The following is a 20,714-nucleotide window of genomic DNA, read 5'->3' on the forward strand; positions in this document are numbered from 1 at the left end:
ATAATACCTCAAATTATTGTTTCTAATCAGAATTACAATTTTCATACTGAAAACTTCATTAGACTTGAATTGAAAATGTGTAAACAATATACTTGACCAGACTTGAGGTTGGACAAAAGTTATTTGAGCTCCAACACTGTGGTGGCAAGTTGTGCATGGACAAGCACCACTCATATTTTATTTCATGACCCTTCTTTAAAACAGCTATTCGTTCATATTGAGGATCTGCTAGTAAATTAGCATGATGTATTTATTGTAATAGACTGTAGTAAAAGCCTGTTTCTGTCTCCTCTTGTGTTGCCAGAGGACAGCCTACACCACGGTGCTGCAGGAGTGGCTCAGAGTGTCCTGTCATAAAGCTGCTGACACTGCAGTTGTCAAAGCATACATGGACACCTTTGCCTCCATTTCTCCTCAGCTACTGGAGTTTGTCATCAACATGGCTGACGGCAATGGAAACACAGCTCTGCACTACACTGTCTCTCACTCCAACTTCCCTGTAGTCAAACTACTGCTGGATACTGGTGAGCCACGCTCTTCACATATGAGCAGTGCTGCCTGCTGACACACCGTCTTTGTAGGCAGGCACATGCATGTGCTTTGACACATTATATCATATCTCTCCTCTCCCTGTTTCTATTGTTACAATTGTAAAAAGGTAATTCGGTGGAGAAAGGGAAATCAGTAGAGTTCAGTACTTAAAGAATGTCAATCATTTTTGACCCTGGACAACAAAACCAGTCATAAGTGTCATTTTTTTAATTAAGATTTATACATAATCTGAAAGCTGAATAAATAAGTTATGATAGGACAATATTTGTCAAAGATACAACTATCTGAAAATCAGGAATCTGATGGTGTAAAAAAAAATCAAAATACTGAGAAAATCGCCAAAACCAGTTGTCCAAATAAAGTCCTTAGCAATGCATATTACTAATAAAAAATTAAGTTTTATTATATTTAAAGTAGGAAATTTACAAAATATCTTCATGGAATATGATCTTTACTTAATATCCTTATGATTTTGGCATAAAAGAAAAATCTATAATTTTGACCCATGCATCTGTGCTATTTATGACTGCTTTTGTGCTCCAGGGTCACATATTTTATTATTAATATTTTAAATTAAATGTTTAAGGCTGTTTAATGTTTGAGGCTGGTAAGACTGCAGTTACCTATATGATTACAAAGTACAGTAATGTTGTAAAATATTATTACAATTTAAAACAACTGTTTCTATTTAAATATTTTTTGAAATGTAATTTATTCCTGTGATGCAAAGCTACATTTTCAGCATCATTACTCCAGTCACATGATTCTTCAGAAATCATTCGAATATTTGCTGATTTGCTGCTCCAGAAACATTTATTATTTTTTTTATAAATGTTGAAAACAGCTGTGCTACTTCATATTTTTGTGGAAACCATTATATATTTTTTTAGGATTCTGTGATAAATATGAAGTTCAAAAGAACAACATTTATTTGAATTTGAATCTTCTGTAACTTTATAAATGTTTTTACTTTCATTTTTGTTAAATTAAAGGCATCTTTTTTTCTTTCTTTTTTTTCTTTTTTTTAAGCTTTTTTTTCCTCTTAGGTTAAACATAAAGTAACAATAACGTAAATATAGTAATACAGTATGCAATAAATAATAGATATACACATTTCCACAAAATAAAATGCAACCATACATTAATTCAGATGAAGAAAAAATAAAAAACAGATAATCATAGTTATAAAATCAAATATAAATTCAATGCATCTTTTAAAGTGTTTAAAAAAAATGTACTGACCCCAAACTTTTGAACAGCAGTGTATTTGTGGCCGAAAATATGTCAGTACTTTTTATTTAGCATGTGACAGAGCTATATCTGTAGCTCTTATTTATCTGCTGTCCTCGCTTCCTAGGTCTCTGTAATGCTGACAAGCAGAACAAGGCTGGTTACACAGCTATCATGCTGACAGCTCTGGCTGCCTTCAACTCCGACAGTGACCTTCAAACCGTCCTACATCTGCTCCGCACTGGAGACGTCAACGCCAAAGCCAGCCAGGTGCGCCCCCTTCCGGTCCATCAGTGTACTTCAGTGTGTGTCAGTCACTGTATTGTACTGATGCGTGTGTGTGTGTGTGTGTGTGTGTGTTATAGGCGGGGCAAACGGCCCTGATGCTGGCGGTCAGTCATGGCAGAGGGGACATGGTGAGAGCTCTGCTGTCCTGTGGGGCTCAGGTGAACCTGCGGGATGATGACGGCTCCACAGCGCTCATGTGTGCCTGTGAACACGGACACGTGGACATTGTGCGGCAGCTGCTGTCTGTGCCGGGCTGTGACGCCACGCTCACAGATAATGTGATTATCTCTTTTTATGATTCCACCTTCATCTGTTAAATTCTGTCTATATTCTTTATTGCTTCTCATTGTCAATTTTTGCCAGTTTTGCATCGAAAAGGGATTGGTCAGCCAAACATTTTTCTCTGTGTCCTTCCAAACCTGTATGCATTTTTTGGTAACACTTTATTATCTGGTGTCTTTGTTACTCATGTTACATGTACTTACTATAATAATAATAAATGATGGATAATTACATGCAAGTAACCCTAAGCCAAACCCTAACCATATAGTAAGAACATGTAGTTAATTAATATTACTCAGTTCTTAAATGTATATATAAAAAAGTGTAAATGTAAAATAAAGTGTAAGCCATTTTTCCTTCTTCTGTGGGTCAGATATTTTGAAGAATGTTGGTTGCTAAACACTTTTGGGTCCCATTGAAAAATACTGTAGAAGTCAATGGGGGAAAAAATAGTTCTTCAGTTCTTCAAAATGCCTTCTTTTGTGCTGCACAGAAAAAGAAAGTCATACATGTTTGGAATGACTAGAGGGTGAGAAAATGATAACAGAAATTTCAGTTTTGAGTGAACTATAACTTTAAGTGTGGTATACTGTCAAGCATAATTCTTCATAAAAAAAATAACTATGCTTAATACTAGCTTTGGTAAAATATGATCAAAGTGCAACCAACATGCAGGGAAATAAATAAATATACAATATTTTTAGAACATTTGATCATAAAGAGACCCTCATGTCTGTCAAATTCAAAAATGTTTATAAAGTATCATTTTAAATTTGATTGATTAGATTTGGTGAGATAAGGTTACTGTAAGGTGTATAATGTTTATAAAAGGTCACATTTACAAAAACCTCTAAAAAGGTTAATGATATTTCTGAATTAATAATTTGTGGTATATATATATATATATATATATATATATATGTGTATTATATCAACTGTTTTATTCAAGTTGTAAAAAAAGGTATTAAAGTTAGTATTAAAGGTTTTAAAACTAAAAGGTCAAATGTACAGATGAATCATTTGTGGTTTAGTTTTACACTAGATTCTTTACATTTTTTTCAATTTTCTTTATTGTGGAGACTCATATTTGCCATTAACCCTTACATTTAGCTGTTATGAAATTGTTTATTCTGGTTTGTGACTGTATCTTCTGTTTCTGTTTTACAGGATGGCAGCACAGCTCTCTCCATCGCACTGGAGGCCAGTCAGAATGACATTGCCGTGCTTCTGTATGCGCACCTCAATTTTGCGAAGCCACCTTCCCCCGTGAGTGTGCTCGCTCTGTTCTCACTTAATAACCAAAGATAACAAATGTCACAATAACCGCTATCACATCCAGTGTTCTGCTCTTCAACCAAGCTTCTCCTTTCCACAGGTGTCACCAAAGTCTCCAATTCTGGGATCTTCTCCTCCCTCCTCTGAACTGAAGTGAATGGATGTCATGAATCTGATGTAAACCCCTTTCCAGCAAGCGATCCTTGTTCTTCCCACTGTGTGTGTGTGAGGTTTTGTGTGTTGGTGTACATGTGTACAGTACAGTGTATCCACAATTTAGCATGTACAACTTTTAGAGATATAAGAATTGTGCAGTCTTAAAAGAATTAGCACTTGACACCATTGGTCCTTACATCTTGTTTTCTGTTAGCGTTTTTCATAGTAGTGAAGAATAAAGGGGTGCGATTCAGATTAAGAATAACAACCAGCTTGTAACAGCAATATCATTCTTTTAGCGGTCCATTTGTTAAATAAGTGTTACCTTATACAGTCAACTTATCCAAGTGTGTTTACTTTTAACAATCCAGCAATATTTTGCCTTTTAAGTCATCCAGTTATAGTCATACAGCAAACTGATTACATTTATAAGAGCATTGTGTAAACAATCAAAAAACATGCCTTTTTAATCAAGTGTCCTTTCACGGTTTTCACTCTTCTAACAAGAAAAACACATTCTGAGTTTCCACACCAGCTGTTTTCAGTACGTTTGATAAGACTATATTTGATTATACAGTGCAGCTGTCTAACTTTACAACGGGAAACATAGTGGTCCTTTTACATCTCCTAGAGATTTGTAATGCCGCCTTTTACAGGTAATACACTTATGATGATATTTTAGCATTTTTACTGAATGAATTCACGTTGTGAGACGTCATCCTGCTTAAGATAGTGTTTGTATCAAATTTGTGGGCTTGTGTAAATCATCTACAGATTCTCTTTATCCTTATAGACAGCATTGCTGCCACAGATTTGTTCACAGCCGGTGCAGTATTGTGGTCTCTTGTTCTCTGTTTACTCTGATTTGTGGAGGACTGCATGGTTTTGTTATTTTGTTAATGTAAAAACTTGTATTGAAGGTTTATTGAACAAGGGCTCTCCAAAGATATTATAAATGAGCATAAAACGAGTTTTTTTAATCTTGGATTTTGCCATGTAATCATACATAGCCAGTGAAGGAAATATGAAGGTACGCAAGTTTCTTGCTGGATGAGACCAGATGTTGTCTAGCGCATCGGGTTTAAGTGATACACACACATTGGTTCTGGCATGTGTTCGCTGAGCAGCAGCTGATTTTGTTTCTTGTTGCTCAGTCGCTGGTGGTTTTCGGGTCCAGAATGGGCGGTTAAAGGCTCTGTATTGTCTATGATGAATGTAAAATGTTTTCCAAAATGAAAATAATATATATCATCTCCAAAGTTTTAGTGAAGAGACTATAGAATTTTTTTTCTTGGCTTTTTTCGACCACACAAGATGTTGGATTTTTTCATTTTAAATGGAAAAGCTTTGTTTAATTGGAAAGATAGATTGAAGTTTTTTACCCACTTTATACACACACTTTCTTATATCTAGTTTAGTACCTAATTAGTTTTATACTCTTTTGTATTTGTTTTATTTAACACTCTTTGAATATCTTTGAATTTGTAACATCTGTTCACAGCTTTGTATATCTTTTGGCACATTTTCCGGCCATGAACCTTTATGTGAAGTGCTCACATTTAAATGTGTGTCTGTTTGTTTCCCTTGTTTTGGTGGGTGGGGAAATAAATTTGGACAGAAGGAAGTGTCGTGGAGTGTTTATTGGATGTGCACGCATTATAGACCTACAGGACAATGCAGCAATTAAAAAAAAAAAGAAAGAAAAAAAAACTTTCCCATGTTCATATTTTCTTTGTTTGTACGCCAGAGGGCGCAATTATACAACGATTAAGAAACCGGCTCGCTGTCCATCAGTATAGATGTGCACAGACATCCATTCTTTAACATTTTCTTTATCTGTGTATAAAAATATAAGCTTGATTTATTGTAACTAACACCTTTTATTAACATGGTAGCTGTTTTCTGGCACCTGAGCATTTGTTCAATATAGTTTGAGTAACCTTTCTTTTACAGAATAGAACCTCTTTATCAATGATAATAATAAAGCTTTAAATCATAATAGGTTTTAGGTGGTTATTGGAGTCTACGGGGTTTTATTTATTAAAACATTTGTAGTTAAGAGCAGCTTTTTTGCTGTCAGAATTCTATATATGTTTTTTAAAGGTGTAAGAATAATGCTGGTTATTACACTAAATATTTACGTTACGAAAGAAAAAAAGAAAGAAAGAAAGAAACAAAGCATCCCAAAAGAAAACAGCAAATGACAGCTGCAAGTGTTTATTCCCACTGTCCAATGAAAACTCTATAAAAATGCTTTGCAAAAATGTGCAACCTGCAAATAATGCACCATACTATTAAACCAGATGATAACATGACCAACAATCCTTACTGTGACCAAGCAAAAACATTTATTTATTTATTTTTTAAATACAAGTAGACTATAAATGCATAATGACAGCTAAATTAGTCTAAATATACTCATACACACACACACACACACACACACACACACACACACACACATATATATATATATATATATATATATATATATATATATATATATATATATATACTACACAAAAGTAATTATGTTACTTTTGTTAAAGTGTTATGCATATAAATTATTACGTAGGTCACATAATATCATTCATGCATGATAAATTCACATCAAGTTTGTAAAGTGTAAACAAAAACGTATATTGACTGTAAGTACCGTTTTTGTTATCCCTGTTTGTTTGTTTATCGATATAATTCCTTTTGCATGCCTTCAGCACATGCCCCTGAGTTACACCATTCATCGTGAAACATCTTGCATTCTCAGAAGCACATTTTCAGCATGTTTCAGCAGAAAGCCGGAAGATTTCTATCCCGGAGCAAATTCGTTGTAATCGAGATCAGAGCCAAACATGGGCGGGTACTTCTGAAGTTACTGATAAAATGTGTTCATGTTTCCAGATGATAAGGCTTGAAATCCACCCTTTCTCTACAGCAGTAGTAGCTTGGTCAAATATTAATGTCTATGGGCTTTATCACTCGAATACAGTCTGAGAAGTCTTTAATTCAATGTCAGTATTGGCAACGTGGACACAAATCACAGCGAAATTCTTAAAATAAATCATTTATCGGTTATATGTGCCACCAGCACTAGAATTCGTGTTTACTTTACACTTAAAGAATAGGGGGACAAAACATGAACACACACAAATAAAGACTACACTGTAAAAAAAAAAGTTTACCTAACTTTAAAAGTCAGTATATCTAACTGGCAACTTAAAAACTTACAAAAACTAGTTCATCTAATGAATAAAACGCAATCTATTTCATTTTAAAAGATCTGCCACATGTCCTAAAGCATTGTTTATACTCTTGATCTTTTTTCTTTTTCTTTTATTATTGTGTTTTTATCTTCAGTATCTGCCTCTTAAAAGTAAGGGCAAACATTTATATTAAAAGACAACTGTATTGAATGCAGAACTCGCATAAAGTTACTCTGATCTACATGACAGATAACTGATAATGAAATGCAACAGCATAAATTAAGCTAGTAAACAATGATAATATTTTTATAATAATTTTTAAATATATATTTTTTTTGGGGGGGGGGGGTGGCTTGCACAATATTATTCAATGTAAAACTGTTTGTTCCAACGTAATTTTGAACGTTGGGAGAACATTTGGACACGTTAACAAACACTTGAATATCAACATAAAATCTCCTACTGACTCCTTTTTTTCTTTTTTTAACAGTATACCCCCTACGTATTCATTCGTTCGTTCACTCATTAATTTGTTTCATTTACAGCCTATTTCTTTGTTTGTTTATTACATTATCCATTGTAGGCTACATAATTAATGTACAGTCCACAGACTAGCTGTGGTAAAAGGTTGGTGTAATAGGCTATAAAACTTGAGTAGGGAACACATATTTACTATTTAGGCAACTAAGAGTTTTCCCTCATTAAAATCATAATTTGCTGCTTAAGGTAGTTTTGTAGTAGTTTATGTACTGGTAATGTTAAGGGATATAGTCTTGCGGAGTAAGACATTAATATACGTTTAATTAATACAATAGCTAATATGCTAGTAATATGCATGCTAATAAGCAACTATGGAAAGTGTTGGTAACACTTTAGAATAAGGAACACGTATTCACTATTAACTATGAGTTATCCCTGAACAAACTGCTAATTTGCTGCTTATTAATAGTTAGTGAAGTAGCTGTTAAGTTTAGGTATGGGGTGGATTGAGGGATCTAAAATATGGTCATGCAGAATAAGGTATTAATATGTGCTTTATAAGTACGAATAAACAGCCAATATGCTAGTAATATCTATGCTAATAAGTAACCAATTAATAGCTTAAATTGTATCCTATAGGCTAAATAAAGTGTTACCAGAGTGTTTCCTAATCTAAAGTGTTACCTTAATATCTTTCTTAATGTAGCTAAAATAAAAAATACCAAAAACATTTGAATTTGATTTTTTTTTTTTTTAAATACTGTTAGCTGTTAATTTACACCTACAGCATAAACCTCCAGAAATTAAAGAAATTAAGAGATGTTTTATGTACCAATCGACCTTACAGCTTTTTTAGACAGAGTCTTTAAAAACTGTGCAATGTCACAACTAGTTTAAAGTCAAGCTACAGTTCACCAGGAATCAAACAATGTGTGTTTAGTGAAGGCCTTGGGGGAACCTGAAATTGACAGTGTTTGAATAATAGATACATTAAATGTATGTATTTTCGTGAACATTAAGTTTGATTCACACTTAAACAGCTTGTCTTTCTTATCAGGTTTATCCCCCCACATGGGAGGTGGAGCCAAAAACTGTTTGTTTTTCTCTCTCTCTCAAAACAATGCCCTTCTCTCCTTTAAAAAGCCCTGCCAAAAAAACACAGCTAGGTTGAGTTTTTTTTTCGGCAGCCTGTTAACAACTAATCCAGTCACAATGAGTCTTTCTGCAAAGGACAAACTGGCGGTGAAGACCTTCTTCGGCAAGGTTGCCCCTAAGGCGGAAGACATTGGCAGTGAGGCTCTGGCCAGGTAGTTTGCAATGCAGTTTTTGCATAAATGAACGGACATGCATAACATAGGCTGCTGTTATATCTCTTTTGTTTTGAATCGTTGCAGGACTCTGTTCGTCTACCCTCAGACGAAGACCTACTTCTCCCACTGGGCAGACCTGAGCCCCGGCTCACCCCAGGTGAAGAAACACGGGCTGACCGTGGTGAAGGGCGTCCTGAGCGCTGTCGAGCTGATGGATGATCTCAAGGGGGGTCTGCTCACCCTCAGTGAGCTGCACGCCTTCATGCTTCGCGTGGACCCCGCTAACTTCAAGGTACGTTTTGCTGAAAATATTTCATTTTAACTGCAATTAATCTGTATTGTTATTTATTTATGTATTTATTTATTTGTCAGATCATCAATCACAATCTCCTTGTTGTGCTCTCAATGATGTTTCCGGATGACTTCACTCCTGAGGTGCATGTCTCTGTGGACAAGTTCCTCGCTCTGGTCAGCCTGGCTCTGTCCGAGAAGTACCGCTAAAGTCGACCCCTGCCTTCATCTCCGACGCGACACTGTATTCGCCTTAATGATGATGAATGTAATAAAATGAAATCAAGTTATCATTTTCGTCTCGTTTTGTTAATAGGCTACACAAAAAAACACAACACGGGTCTGATATGCATAGGGTTGGTGGTACACGTAAGCTACTCAGGTTATAATTGGCCAAATTTAGCTATAGACCAAATTTAGCTATAGACCTATAGACCTAGAAGTTACTAGCTATAGTAACTTGGTAACAAATTCAACTGAATAGACCCAACGAGTTAACTCAAATATTTGAATCACTCAATCAAAAAAACTTATTTGCTCTAAACTTTTGTAAAATGCTCCAAAAACACTGGTTTATATGATAATTTATTTTATTTTTGATTACTGTTTTGATACGACATTGCGTAAGAACATTTTGGAATTCTAAAATTAAATGTAACATTTAAAAGTAAAAGTCCAGTCGCGAGGGAGCTGCAAACCGCATGCCTTGACCGCTAAGAACGCTTCCTTCATCATTGCGCCTGCATATTTAGTTAATTTAGGATCTATTTAAATTATTTAACTTATTATAAATAAATATAATTACTTATTATTTTAACATTTCAAACGTTTCCACACTGACACGGTCTGACTAAAGCCTATATATTTACATTTACATTTATTTATTTAGCAGACGCTTTTATCCAAACTTACATTTGAGGAATACAGTAAGCGATTCATTATAAAGAGGCAAATAAACGCAGAATGTGCGTTAGGGTGAGAAGTTAATGTATACATGCTATCATACTTTCACATATCTGATTACAGTATACTGACTAATGCATAGTCTGTCGATATATGTATTAAATTTTCGTATTAATCACATTCTTCATATCACATTTTTTTCACTTCATACTTTCTTCAAAACAATATTCTGTTAAACTTTGAATTTTTTTTAAAAAGCATTATGCAATTAAAAAGAATTATGCAATTAAAAAATAAGTTATACAGTTTTAAATTTACTAACTTGTTAGTAGGCTAGTTATGTCCAATATTTAATAGACTGTTAAGTAGGTTGGTTATAAACAGAATATCTGCATATTGATATTTCTGCATTTTAAGCTAAATACTGCCTGGTCAGTAGCTAAATCTTTTTAGAGCCAACCCCTTCATAAATGCAAGCTTAAAGCATACTATTACTGAAATGTAAATATTATAGTCAGTTTCCCCTCACTTCTGGCCATTGTCCATTCATTTATAGATTCGACTGAAACATGAGGTTCTTTCATTCATTTACGACATCAGCATTTCTTAAGTTATTATTTATTTGAGTCGCATATTTGTTTTCATGACAAAATATTGATAACGTGTTGCATGTACCACCAGCACTCTTAACCCAAAAGACATGGCAGCTCAAAACACGTTTAAAATATGTTTTATACAGTGTCGTATGTAATGACACACCTAATTATTTATGTATGTATGCATTTGTTAGTTACACTTCAAGAGTATAGAGCAATTATAGGATGTCCTTCATAATGAAAGCCTCGGAGGGGCTCGCTGTCATTGTTCTGTCTCTGTAAAGTTTGAATAAAAAATAGGCTTACATGTGTCTAAGTCAAATTTTTCCATTTTAATTGTCGGTCAATTAGTTGTAATGAAAACTACCCTCCATCAGCCCTTAAAGATTAAATTCATTCCGATTTTCAACAATGCTGTTTGTTCTTTAAATAAATAAACAGTTATGAATTGTTTATGATGGGGTATTACAAACGAACCGTTATGTGCACATTACAGATATACAGCGAAGCATAATGCACTTTTCACAAACAGTAAACAAACGTATCACGAGGAACATTTGAGTCGAGACCTTATTATTATGACGTCTTGTTGCCCTTTTGGTGTTAAGGATGGGTGGAGAAAATAAGATTGACAGGCTACTGTGCCAAGACTGTAAGAGATTCAAACTTTCTTATCTGGTTAACCATTCAAAATGCTTGACATAACACCTCTTTGCATCAGCCACTGACTTTTAACTGCACGCAAAATGCACATCTGGAACCAACCATCTGTCTCCATATTTTCTCCGAAAAGCAGGTAAGCATCAGGTCTTTTTTATGACAGAAATAAAATGTATAATGTTTAACGATTTAGTCTGAGTTAAGAGTGCCTGATAGGATTGGACATGTTGTATGTGGCGCTGTCCAGTGCTGAAACCAGAAAGTAGTCGCTAAAAGGTTTTTCCAAGTAAATATTTCCCTTTGTAAGATAGGATTCCAAACCCAAAAAGTTAATTTACAATCCAGATGCCTGTAGCCAATAATAATAGCATGCTATTAAGTTTAAGGACATCAATAACAGAACAACACTGATTTGTTTATTGTTTTATTAATTGGAAGATGCACATACATATTTCTGTGCAGCTTTTCAAAACCAGATGTTCAGTTAATGGTACTGTTTTCCAAGTGCTGAGACGACAACTGCCAGAAACTTCTGCCATGCTGCTTGAATGTCTGGAGTGAAGGCACGACCGAGCTGGGAAGCCACAACAATGGTCACGCAATCACCGAGGAGCTTTGAGGAGAAAATTACAAGGTGTTAAAATTTTCACATATACAATCTTAAACTATATACGTTTTTAAAAGGATGCAATATGAACCATTTTGGGTTTCCAAAAAGAACCTTTCTCTGGACAGTTGTTTTGCGTCGACATTGTATTAATCTAAAGAATCTTTTCCACTAAGAAGTCTTTGTGCAGGTGTGGGGTTAAAGATGCATAAAAAACATATGCCTATAATAATTGTGTTAAATATAGTTTTTTAAAGGGATTGAATGTACTGAGAGGCATGACTGAGTTGAAGGTATAAGCATTATTGCATACTACAGAGTTTATAGCCTACTACATGCTGCCTATTGTAGCATGCACTTCCAAACGCACAGTTAGACAGTGGTTTGTGAATTTTTTAAAAGGCCATGCGAGTTATTATTTAACCCCTCCTCGTCCCCATACTCAGGTTCAAATTCAAAAGCGAAGACCCACCCTGAAGTTGTCCGGATCCACGTGAAGCTTCTCGGAGTGCAACATGCTCAAGGGCGCATAGGTGTTCTTGATGTCATCCATGCTCTGGACCGCTCTTCCGAGTCCGTTGAGCACAACCTTGCCGTGAGCAGCCACTTTTTTATTAGCCATAATGGTTGCGGCGTCACTCAAGGACCCAAAGGAGCCAAAATAGCGTTGAGTCCAAGGGTACACGATGAGACATCTGTGGAGGAACACGTGTAAATGTCAAAGAAGCCAACTAATTGCATTCAGATTAACAGATTGGACACACTCACCTTGCCAAAGCCTGGGGACCAATAATATCCACTTTCAGTTTTCCCCACACAGCTTTGATGGCTTTGCGCTCAGCGTCAGTCCACTCCACCATGATCAATTAGCAGTTGATACTTTAATGCTGCGATGGCACTATTTGTTAGAGAGGTCGCGTTTATTTATATCAGTCACCGCTTGTATAATCATGTAATCCTGCAAAACATATGTTATGAATTATGTCCAAATGACGTTAATCCAATCTGAAAATTAGCTTTTCCCTTAGTAGGCCTACTTATCAGCGCTGAAACACGAGCATCATTAATGTGCCAAAATTAACTTGGACTGAAACAGGGCTGATATGTCGATATCACCAATATCTGTTTCCTGTAAACAGTTCAACAGCGCAATGTGAGGCATAGCGGAGTATTCACGAGATCTGCCTTCAAAACGGCACCTGCTGGTTATTTCGTTTAAATTTCATATTTTCAAATGTGCACGAAGACCTTGATTGATTATTTCAGGTGTGTTGCTTAGTTTTTACACAATTTGACACTTATTCAGCTGGCCAGAATTATATTACTTTCTACCGGATCTCATCAAAGTGCGTATCAATAGCAAGAGTTCATGTTTCGATTTGGCGTACTATTTAGCTACACGTAGAAACGGACTTTGTCGTGCATATGATATGCAATGGGTCAGGGTTGTGGGGTAGATGCGTATCATATCCGCGAAAACTGCGCACGCCAACATAGCCTTCTAAACTGTTTTTGTTTTTTGTTTTTTAATGCAAAAAATGCCTGATTTTCGAGTCCGGTCTCATGAAAATGCGTATAAATAGTATACGCCATATAAAAACAAAATCGTGGTATTGATATGCAAAAATTGACTTTGGTTTGCACATGATACGCACGTGTTTTGCGTGCATAGGCTATAATGATTTATAAAGGGTTAAACAACGACCATTTGACAAAATGTCACATAAACATCGGTCCAACTGATCACGTGAGGTAATCTGCGTAACTCGTGTTCAAATCATAAACTGACGACTCCAGGTATCTATCTATTTTTTTGTGTGTGTGTTTATGAGTTTATAAACAATTACAGAATTAAAAATATACGTGTGGTCTACGTTAATAAAGTAAGTACACACTTTTACCAAGGGTTCAATGTACAAACAATAGTACATAAGGTGTGAAACAATCTTAAACAAAGGCTCCTAGACTCTCAGAAAAAAAGTAGACGTACAAAGTTGTCACTGGGGTGGTACCCATAAAGTACGAATTATAAAATACATTTGTACCTTTGTACCTCGAAATGGTGCATATTAGTACATTAAAGCCAATTTTAGTACGTTAAAAGTGCGTATTAGTTGCTTTTGAAAGGGTACCACTCTGCAATTTTGTGCTCTTCTGAGAGATATTGCTTTCAAGTTTTATTTTTAAATATTGTTTCCAAATATCTCCCTGTTACAAGATTTTAAAAACTGTTGAAATGTGGCTTATCTACACCACCCGCAGTCTTTTGATAACAGACCATTTCAAAGATAGCCTAACATACATTTTCTCAGCAAGGCGTGGCAAGAATTATTTAATTGGCAAATAAGTACATTTGGAATATGACAAAATCAACCAATTCATATTAACAGATTAAGCGTGCTTTTACGAAAAAAAGTTGTAGGCTGCATATTTTCAATGGCTCTTTATGTGGAAAGTTGTATTCTGTAGTTTTGCAGAAACCCAACAAAATAAAACCACAATGCATTATCACCTTATGATATTCATTAAAATTATAGATTGTTAATTATTAAATGAATTAACTTCCATTTAATTAATTTTTAAATGATTGAATAGAAGTGTATTAAATGAAGAAGAAGCAAGAAAGTCGTGAAAAAAGTTAAACATTTTGGCACTCTTCCAAGGTCTGATAAGTCATCTTTGGGAAGAGAGGAGGGTCTTGGGTGTATCTTCTATAAAAACCGCCAGTCCTCTTGCCAGCAGACTACAGAAGTTTGCTGCAAAGTCATCCTTCCACGATGAGTCTCTCTGCCAAAGACAAAGCTACCGTCAAAGACTTTTGGGCCAAGATCGCAGGAAAGGCTGATGACATTGGTCAAGATGCTCTTTCCAGGTAAGGTTATTAATCTAAGCTAATTCACAAAGTTTTCTTCGGGCATGTATCTGTCATTCAGTTCATTGTGTGTGTCCAGGATGTTGGTGGTCTACCCCCAGACCAAAACCTATTTCGCTCACTGGAAGGACCTGAGCCCCGGCTCTGCCCCAGTGAGGAAGCACGGGAAGACTGTGATGGGCGGCGTTGCTGAGGCTGTCAGCAAAATCGATGACCTTACCTCTGGCCTCCTGAACCTCAGCGAACTTCATGCTTTCCAGCTGCGCGTGGACCCCGCCAATTTCAAGGTAAGTGCAACGAATTTCATATTTAGTCAATACCGAATACTACTCTCGTTAATTCACGTCAACTTAATTTGTTTCCTGTGTTTTCACAGATTCTGTCCCACAACATCCTCGTGGTTCTGGCCACTATGTTCCCCAACGATTTCACCCCAGAGGTCCATGTTGCTATGGACAAGTTCCTCAGTGCTTTGGCTCTGGCTCTGTCCGAGAAGTACAGATAAATTCATGTTATTGTGATGAAGTCGAACTGCGTCAGACCAGATATATACCTGTATAAACATTCTGTCTTATGATGCAATAAATGATTATGAGAAACATTAACTAAACGTCTTTGGTGCATGTTTTTGTCATACACCTGCAGTGTTTTAAAAACACCTTAACGTGAAGATAAATACAACTCATTGATTGTTTCATTCAGTTTCACAGTTTCATTCATTCTGTCGACCAGTCTGTTAAAGAACTATTTGTATTTGCATATAATAACATTCAAATATATAATAAAATAATAAATAATAAAGTTGTTGAATATTCACATAGCACATAGCCTATAAAAATATAGCTATACATTTGAACTTTTCTTTAAAAGGTTCCATCACAGGCCTTAGATTGAGAAAACTGATCAAATTTACATTTTCCCTCAAGAAAAAAATAAATGTTGCTTTTTTACACTTGCATACTTCGAGTATAGGGAGAGTGGGGAGGGTTGCAACACTTTTTGCTTTTGCTTTAGTTTCACAGAGACTGTTTGCATTAGAAAGGCATAATTTTAATACAATAAGGCCACTTCAGTCAGCTGCTCACTCGCATTGCTGTAACACATATACATACAAATTATGCTTGAATAGACAAAGTCAAATGTTGCAACTGACCCCACAACAAGGTATGGTTGCAACAGTCATTAAAATTTGGTATATTAGCTTGACACAATATCTTTGACACATCATCGCCTTGGAATTATAATGTTATGTCTGACATTTTTTGTCAAAATTGAGTTATTCACATATTCTTATTCTGTGACAGTTTATTTACATATTAATGTTTGTCTTGTAAGCTGTGTACATTTTGGGACTTTTTGAGTAACAGACAGATTTCTTTGTACAGAAGTCTATGCATGGAACGCAAAAACTTTGAAGCTCAATATATCAAAACTTCTCAGAACGCAGATAGAACCTTATAATTCCAATGCGGCGAGATGCTATAACTATGCCTATTAGAAGCTAAGAAAAAAATATATATTTGTAGAAGGAATGGTCACATGTGGTTGAGTTTAGCTAGAAAGGCTGAGGTGCTGATTGAGCATGTGCAGTATTAATATCATCACTGTAATTCATTCCTGATTGAAGAAATAAGCCAAGCTGCAACCGTCCCCACTCTCCCCGATATACAGCTTTATACAAATAAATGTGGACATTTTTTATCCATTCACATGGTTGAGATACATTTAATTGAGTAAGTATATTTACAAAAATTAATTTTCTCCATTTGTCTTCAGTTATTAACTTCTTTAAATCTAAGAAATGAAACGTTTCTTGCCGAGTAAAACAATTTGAAAAACTTTTGTTTTTCAATTTTCAGTGAACTTTAATATTCCTATAGGGGGTCAAATATCTAAAAACTTTTCTTTGGTACATTCCATTCTTTTATTTACACCGACAAACGGCGTATTTATTAATAACATATATTAGGCTATTTATTATAATAATATATAAATAATTTATCTGTTTGTTTTGTTTGTTTTTGTTCAGTTACCAATTTATTGACTGATTCTTTTGTTTGTAGATCTATTTTCATGTTTACTATTTATTGTTTATTATTAAAAGTGTTTTAAAAATTAATGAAAATGTATTATTTATTATTAAAAGGCATCGTTATTTTTCAATATACAGTTCGCCTATGATTTAGCTATGAATTGTTTTAGTTGGAAATGGCACAGTCTTTCATAACATATATGAGAATAGCTATATTTCAACTGTGAATTTATGCGAATATAAAAAACACAGGGTACACTGCATATTGAATAATGAAACATTTATTTGCTTCAACTCAGAAGAACATATTCTTTTGTTTAAGCATCAGATGATCCTCTGTGTAACAGTCACAGCAGGTTTTGTTTCTAGTGGTACTGTCTTTGAAGGGAGGAGATCACGACGGCAAGGAACTTCTGGAAAGCGGCCTGGACCTCAGGGGTGAAGGCAGCACCCAGCTGTGCAGCACAAACGACGGTCAGACAGTCACCCAAAAGCTGTGGGAGGACACAAGTACACACGGTCATAGACAGAAGGGATGAGCACTGGAGTCAGAACAAGGCTTGGTAATAAACACGTTCATCTTACCTTGAAGTTGTCAGGATCCACGTGGAGCTTCTCGGAGTGCAGCACGCTCAGTTCAGCATAGGCGGCTTTGATGTTGTCCATGTTCTTCACGGCTCTATCAAGGCCATGCAGCACGACTTTACCGTGAGCAGCAACCATGGGGTTTCCCATGATGGCAGCGGCATTGTACAGGTTTCCAAAGTTGCCGAAGTACCTCTGGGTCCAAGGGTAAACGATCAGACATCTACAAACCAGAACGAAGAGAAAGAGCATTGTATTAGAGCACAGCAAAGAAAATAGATGGCCACTTTAAGTTATTATAATTGCCAAAACTCAATACCTTGCCAGAGATTGCTGACCAACGACGTCGTAGTTCATCTTGGAGAAGATGTCCTGGATGGTGGTCCTCTCAAATTCTGTCCACTCAACCATGTTTCCGACTTTAGATGTTCAGACAAAGTGCCTTAAACAGAAGCTAAAGAGTGCTGCAAGAGAGAGTTTCTTTGCGGTACTTAAATGCGCTTCATCACTCCACCCCTTGACAGGCGATTGGGTGACATTACTGTGGGCTGGATCAACCACGTCCACCCAAAAGATGCATATCATTGCATACTTTTCTCTTCTGATATCTGCAAAGACTAAACTTAAACAGATCATTCTAACAATATTTTTGATAAAAAGCAGTAACCACTCTAGGCCTACTGAGTGTGCATGTTTTTTTTTACTTATTTGAATGTGTAAGCATTTTAAAGAACAATTATAGCTACTGATCGGATTGTAAATTGCATATGGGAGACATAAATAAAATTAAATTGTAAATATGGAATTCTGAACATAGAAATTAGTTTTATAAAGTTGAACTGTGCCTTCCATATTTATCTGCAAATGTGTTCTGCACCACAAAATCTATGAAGTAAAAACTTGTAATTTGTTCATGTTGTTTCTTTCAGTTGTCTACTAACTGAACAAAAGATGAACAATGATAGCCTACCTATAAACAGTTCATAAAGACAAGAAGTAGCCGACTTTTATACAGTGGTAAAAGTACCCTAAAGAGTTAAAACACGGGTGTTTAAGGCTTTAAAGTAACTTAAAAACTGATTTCGTCAAAGTGTCTTTAAAGATATATCATTCGACAGATAATAATAATATTATCAGCACTTTTATTACTGATCTTTATCATATACAAATTAATAATTAGCTATTAAATAGCAGAACATCTATGAGTTAAATACTCCACAGTTCATCATTAAATAACTGAACAATTGAGTAAGAGTAGTACACTGTGAATAGTTCATCTCAAAAACGTTAAACAGTAGTTTTACATTGTAAGACTATAAACCTATAAACCAGCTCCGTGTTTCATCTGTACCCGGCCGACGACCCCGCGTTTCTCTAAATTGCACGAAAACACCGGAGGGCACCATGTTGTGATCTTAGAGGAGACTCAGGGTCACAAACATGAAAAGCCCGTCTGCTCAGAAAAGGACAAGATGCTATTCTATGTTAAAGAGAGAGGTCCTATAAAAATAGACTTTGTTCGATATTTGTTTAGAGAATCGGCTATGTCTACATCCTTTAATTTTTCCCAAATTAATGAGAACACCATGCAAATGCAGAGGAGCGAAAATCATGGGTCGGCGGTTAATGTAGCTCCCAGCAAGTTTTGGTGTTCCAACTCCCTCAGTTCCAACTGCACACATATGTTTAATGGCTCCTCACGTGAAAAGTTGTAGTTTCGAAGTAAACCCAACAAACAAGACAAAAAAAAAAAAACAAAAAAAAAAAACTTTTTAAGAGTATCGCCGTATGTTGTTCATTCGAATTATAAGTGGAGGTTATTACATTAATTAACATTAATTTATTAACTGCTAATTTATATGATAATAATAGGTTAATAATAATAATAAAGTGGATAGAAAAGACGAAGTATGTCTTGAGAAAAACCGAGACATTTTGGCACTCTTCCAAGGTCTGATAAGTCATCTTTGGGGAGAGAGGAGGGTCTTGGGTGTATCTTCTATAAAAACCGCCAGTCCTCTTGCCAGCAGACTACAGAAGTTTGCTGCAAAGTCATCCTTCCACGATGAGTCTCTCTGCCAAAGACAAAGCTACCGTCAAAGACTTTTGGGCCAAGATCGCAGGAAAGGCTGATGACATTGGTCAAGATGCTCTTTCCAGGTAAGGTTATTAATCTAAGCTAATTCACAAAGTTTTCTTCGGGCATGTATCTGTCATTCAGTTCATTGTGTGTGTCCAGGATGTTGGTGGTCTACCCCCAGACCAAAACCTATTTCGCTCACTGGAAGGACCTGAGCCCCGGCTCTGCCCCAGTGAGGAAGCACGGGAAGACTGTGATGGGCGGCGTTGCTGAGGCTGTCAGCAAAATCGATGACCTTACCTCTGGCCTCCTGAACCTCAGCGAACTTCATGCTTTCCAGCTGCGCGTGGACCCCGCCAATTTCAAGGTAAGTGCAACGAATTTCATCTTTAGTCAATACCGAATACTACTCTCGTTAATTCACGTCAACTTAATTTGTTTCCTGTGTTTTCACAGATTCTGTCCCACAACATCCTCGTGGTTCTGGCCACTATGTTCCCCAACGATTTCACCCCAGAGGTCCATGTTGCTATGGACAAGTTCCTCAGTGCTTTGGCTCTGGCTCTGTCCGAGAAGTACAGATAAATTCATGTTATTGTGATGAAGTCGAACTGCGTCAGACCAGATATATACCTGTATAAACATTCTGTCTTATGATGCAATAAATGATTATGAAAAACATTAACTAAACGTCTTTGGTGCATGTTTTTTTCTTCTTCTTTCTTTCATAGACCTGTCAGTGTTTTAAAAACAGCTTTGTTGTCATAACGTGGTAAACTATTGCAAATGGAGAGACAAAATATTGCAACTGTTTCATTCATTATATGGAACTACCAGCCAATAAACGTGATTTTATCTCTTGAAACTCGCTGTGGACGTTTTACAACAAAAGTGTTTAGTCTGACTAACCACAAAAATAAAAAATAAATAAATAAATCAAAGAGGAAAAAACAGCAACTCAATCAATAAACTTTAACCTTTGTATAAAAAAAATAATGCTATAATAATTTCTCAACCTTAAGCATATGCCTAAGAAGAGGCAGAGATGTAAAGTATTTAAGATTCGTTAGTCTACTATATTTTGGATGGTTTTATAATTGTTGCGATTAAAGTCCTTCAACGTACAAAGTGCCAAGTGTATATTTCACTAATCAGTAGCAGTTCTGGCTCCTTTGATGCCCTAGCCGAAAACAGACAATTCTTCCACCGCAAGCCCCCCACCTCCTCAAAAAAGCGACGACACAAAAGACGAAACAGCTTTACATCTTGATATGCTTTTATTGTAGAACTAGGCTATATTGTAGAACTATATATA

The 20,714-nt window shown here is 35.8% G+C and overlaps 6 protein-coding genes and 1 long non-coding RNA gene across 9 annotated transcripts in view; 5 read left to right on the forward strand and 2 right to left on the reverse strand.

The window, feature by feature from the left end:
- Positions 1 to 3,964, forward strand: part of LOC132150439 (KN motif and ankyrin repeat domain-containing protein 2-like) — a 40,247-nt gene extending 36,283 nt beyond the window's left edge. For all 3 annotated transcript variants that reach the window (XM_059559249.1, XM_059559248.1, XM_059559250.1), the window contains 5 exons: positions 305 to 524; positions 1,910 to 2,052; positions 2,148 to 2,348; positions 3,520 to 3,618; positions 3,728 to 3,964. In XM_059559249.1, coding sequence (XP_059415232.1) covers positions 305 to 524; positions 1,910 to 2,052; positions 2,148 to 2,348; positions 3,520 to 3,618; positions 3,728 to 3,784 — 720 coding nt within the window. In that variant the 3' untranslated portion in view covers positions 3,785 to 3,964. The remainder of the gene's footprint in view (positions 1 to 304; positions 525 to 1,909; positions 2,053 to 2,147; positions 2,349 to 3,519; positions 3,619 to 3,727) is intronic.
- Positions 3,965 to 8,615: 4,651 nt separating this feature from the next.
- Positions 8,616 to 9,355, forward strand: LOC132150959 (hemoglobin subunit alpha-2-like). The gene is made up of 3 exons (XM_059559294.1): positions 8,616 to 8,770; positions 8,858 to 9,065; positions 9,146 to 9,355. The coding sequence occupies exons 1-3, from the start codon at positions 8,676 to 8,678 to the stop codon at positions 9,272 to 9,274; spliced, it is 432 nt and encodes a 143-aa protein (XP_059415277.1). The 5' UTR covers positions 8,616 to 8,675; the 3' UTR covers positions 9,275 to 9,355.
- Positions 9,356 to 11,040: 1,685 nt separating this feature from the next.
- Positions 11,041 to 12,405, forward strand: LOC132151152 (uncharacterized). Its single transcript, XR_009436314.1, has 3 exons — positions 11,041 to 11,359; positions 11,729 to 11,857; positions 12,277 to 12,405. It is a non-coding gene; the product is annotated as an uncharacterized LOC132151152 (long non-coding RNA).
- Positions 11,635 to 13,080, reverse strand: LOC132151039 (hemoglobin subunit beta-1-like). The gene is made up of 3 exons (XM_059559300.1): positions 12,599 to 13,080; positions 12,303 to 12,525; positions 11,635 to 11,836 (listed from the first exon to the last, which is right to left on the reverse strand). The coding sequence occupies exons 1-3, from the start codon at positions 12,688 to 12,690 to the stop codon at positions 11,708 to 11,710; spliced, it is 444 nt and encodes a 147-aa protein (XP_059415283.1). The 5' UTR covers positions 12,691 to 13,080; the 3' UTR covers positions 11,635 to 11,707.
- A 1,467-nt stretch (positions 13,081 to 14,547) lies between these two features.
- On the forward strand, positions 14,548 to 15,292 carry LOC132151071 (hemoglobin embryonic subunit alpha). The gene is made up of 3 exons (XM_059559302.1): positions 14,548 to 14,702; positions 14,782 to 14,989; positions 15,079 to 15,292. Exons 1-3 carry the CDS (start codon positions 14,608 to 14,610, stop codon positions 15,205 to 15,207), a joined length of 432 nt encoding a protein of 143 aa, XP_059415285.1. The 5' UTR covers positions 14,548 to 14,607; the 3' UTR covers positions 15,208 to 15,292.
- Positions 15,293 to 16,999: 1,707 nt separating this feature from the next.
- LOC132151023 (hemoglobin subunit beta-2-like) lies at positions 17,000 to 17,798 on the reverse strand. The gene is made up of 3 exons (XM_059559299.1): positions 17,639 to 17,798; positions 17,320 to 17,542; positions 17,000 to 17,228 (listed from the first exon to the last, which is right to left on the reverse strand). The coding sequence occupies exons 1-3, from the start codon at positions 17,728 to 17,730 to the stop codon at positions 17,100 to 17,102; spliced, it is 444 nt and encodes a 147-aa protein (XP_059415282.1). The 5' UTR covers positions 17,731 to 17,798; the 3' UTR covers positions 17,000 to 17,099.
- A 1,526-nt stretch (positions 17,799 to 19,324) lies between these two features.
- Positions 19,325 to 20,089, forward strand: LOC132151087 (hemoglobin embryonic subunit alpha). Its single transcript, XM_059559303.1, has 3 exons — positions 19,325 to 19,479; positions 19,559 to 19,766; positions 19,856 to 20,089. Exons 1-3 carry the CDS (start codon positions 19,385 to 19,387, stop codon positions 19,982 to 19,984), a joined length of 432 nt encoding a protein of 143 aa, XP_059415286.1. The 5' UTR covers positions 19,325 to 19,384; the 3' UTR covers positions 19,985 to 20,089.
- The last annotated feature ends 625 nt before the right edge of the window (positions 20,090 to 20,714 follow it).

Source organism: Carassius carassius, chromosome 1 (genome assembly GCF_963082965.1).
Source record: "Carassius carassius chromosome 1, fCarCar2.1, whole genome shotgun sequence".
Lineage (NCBI taxonomy): Eukaryota > Metazoa > Chordata > Actinopteri > Cypriniformes > Cyprinidae > Carassius > Carassius carassius.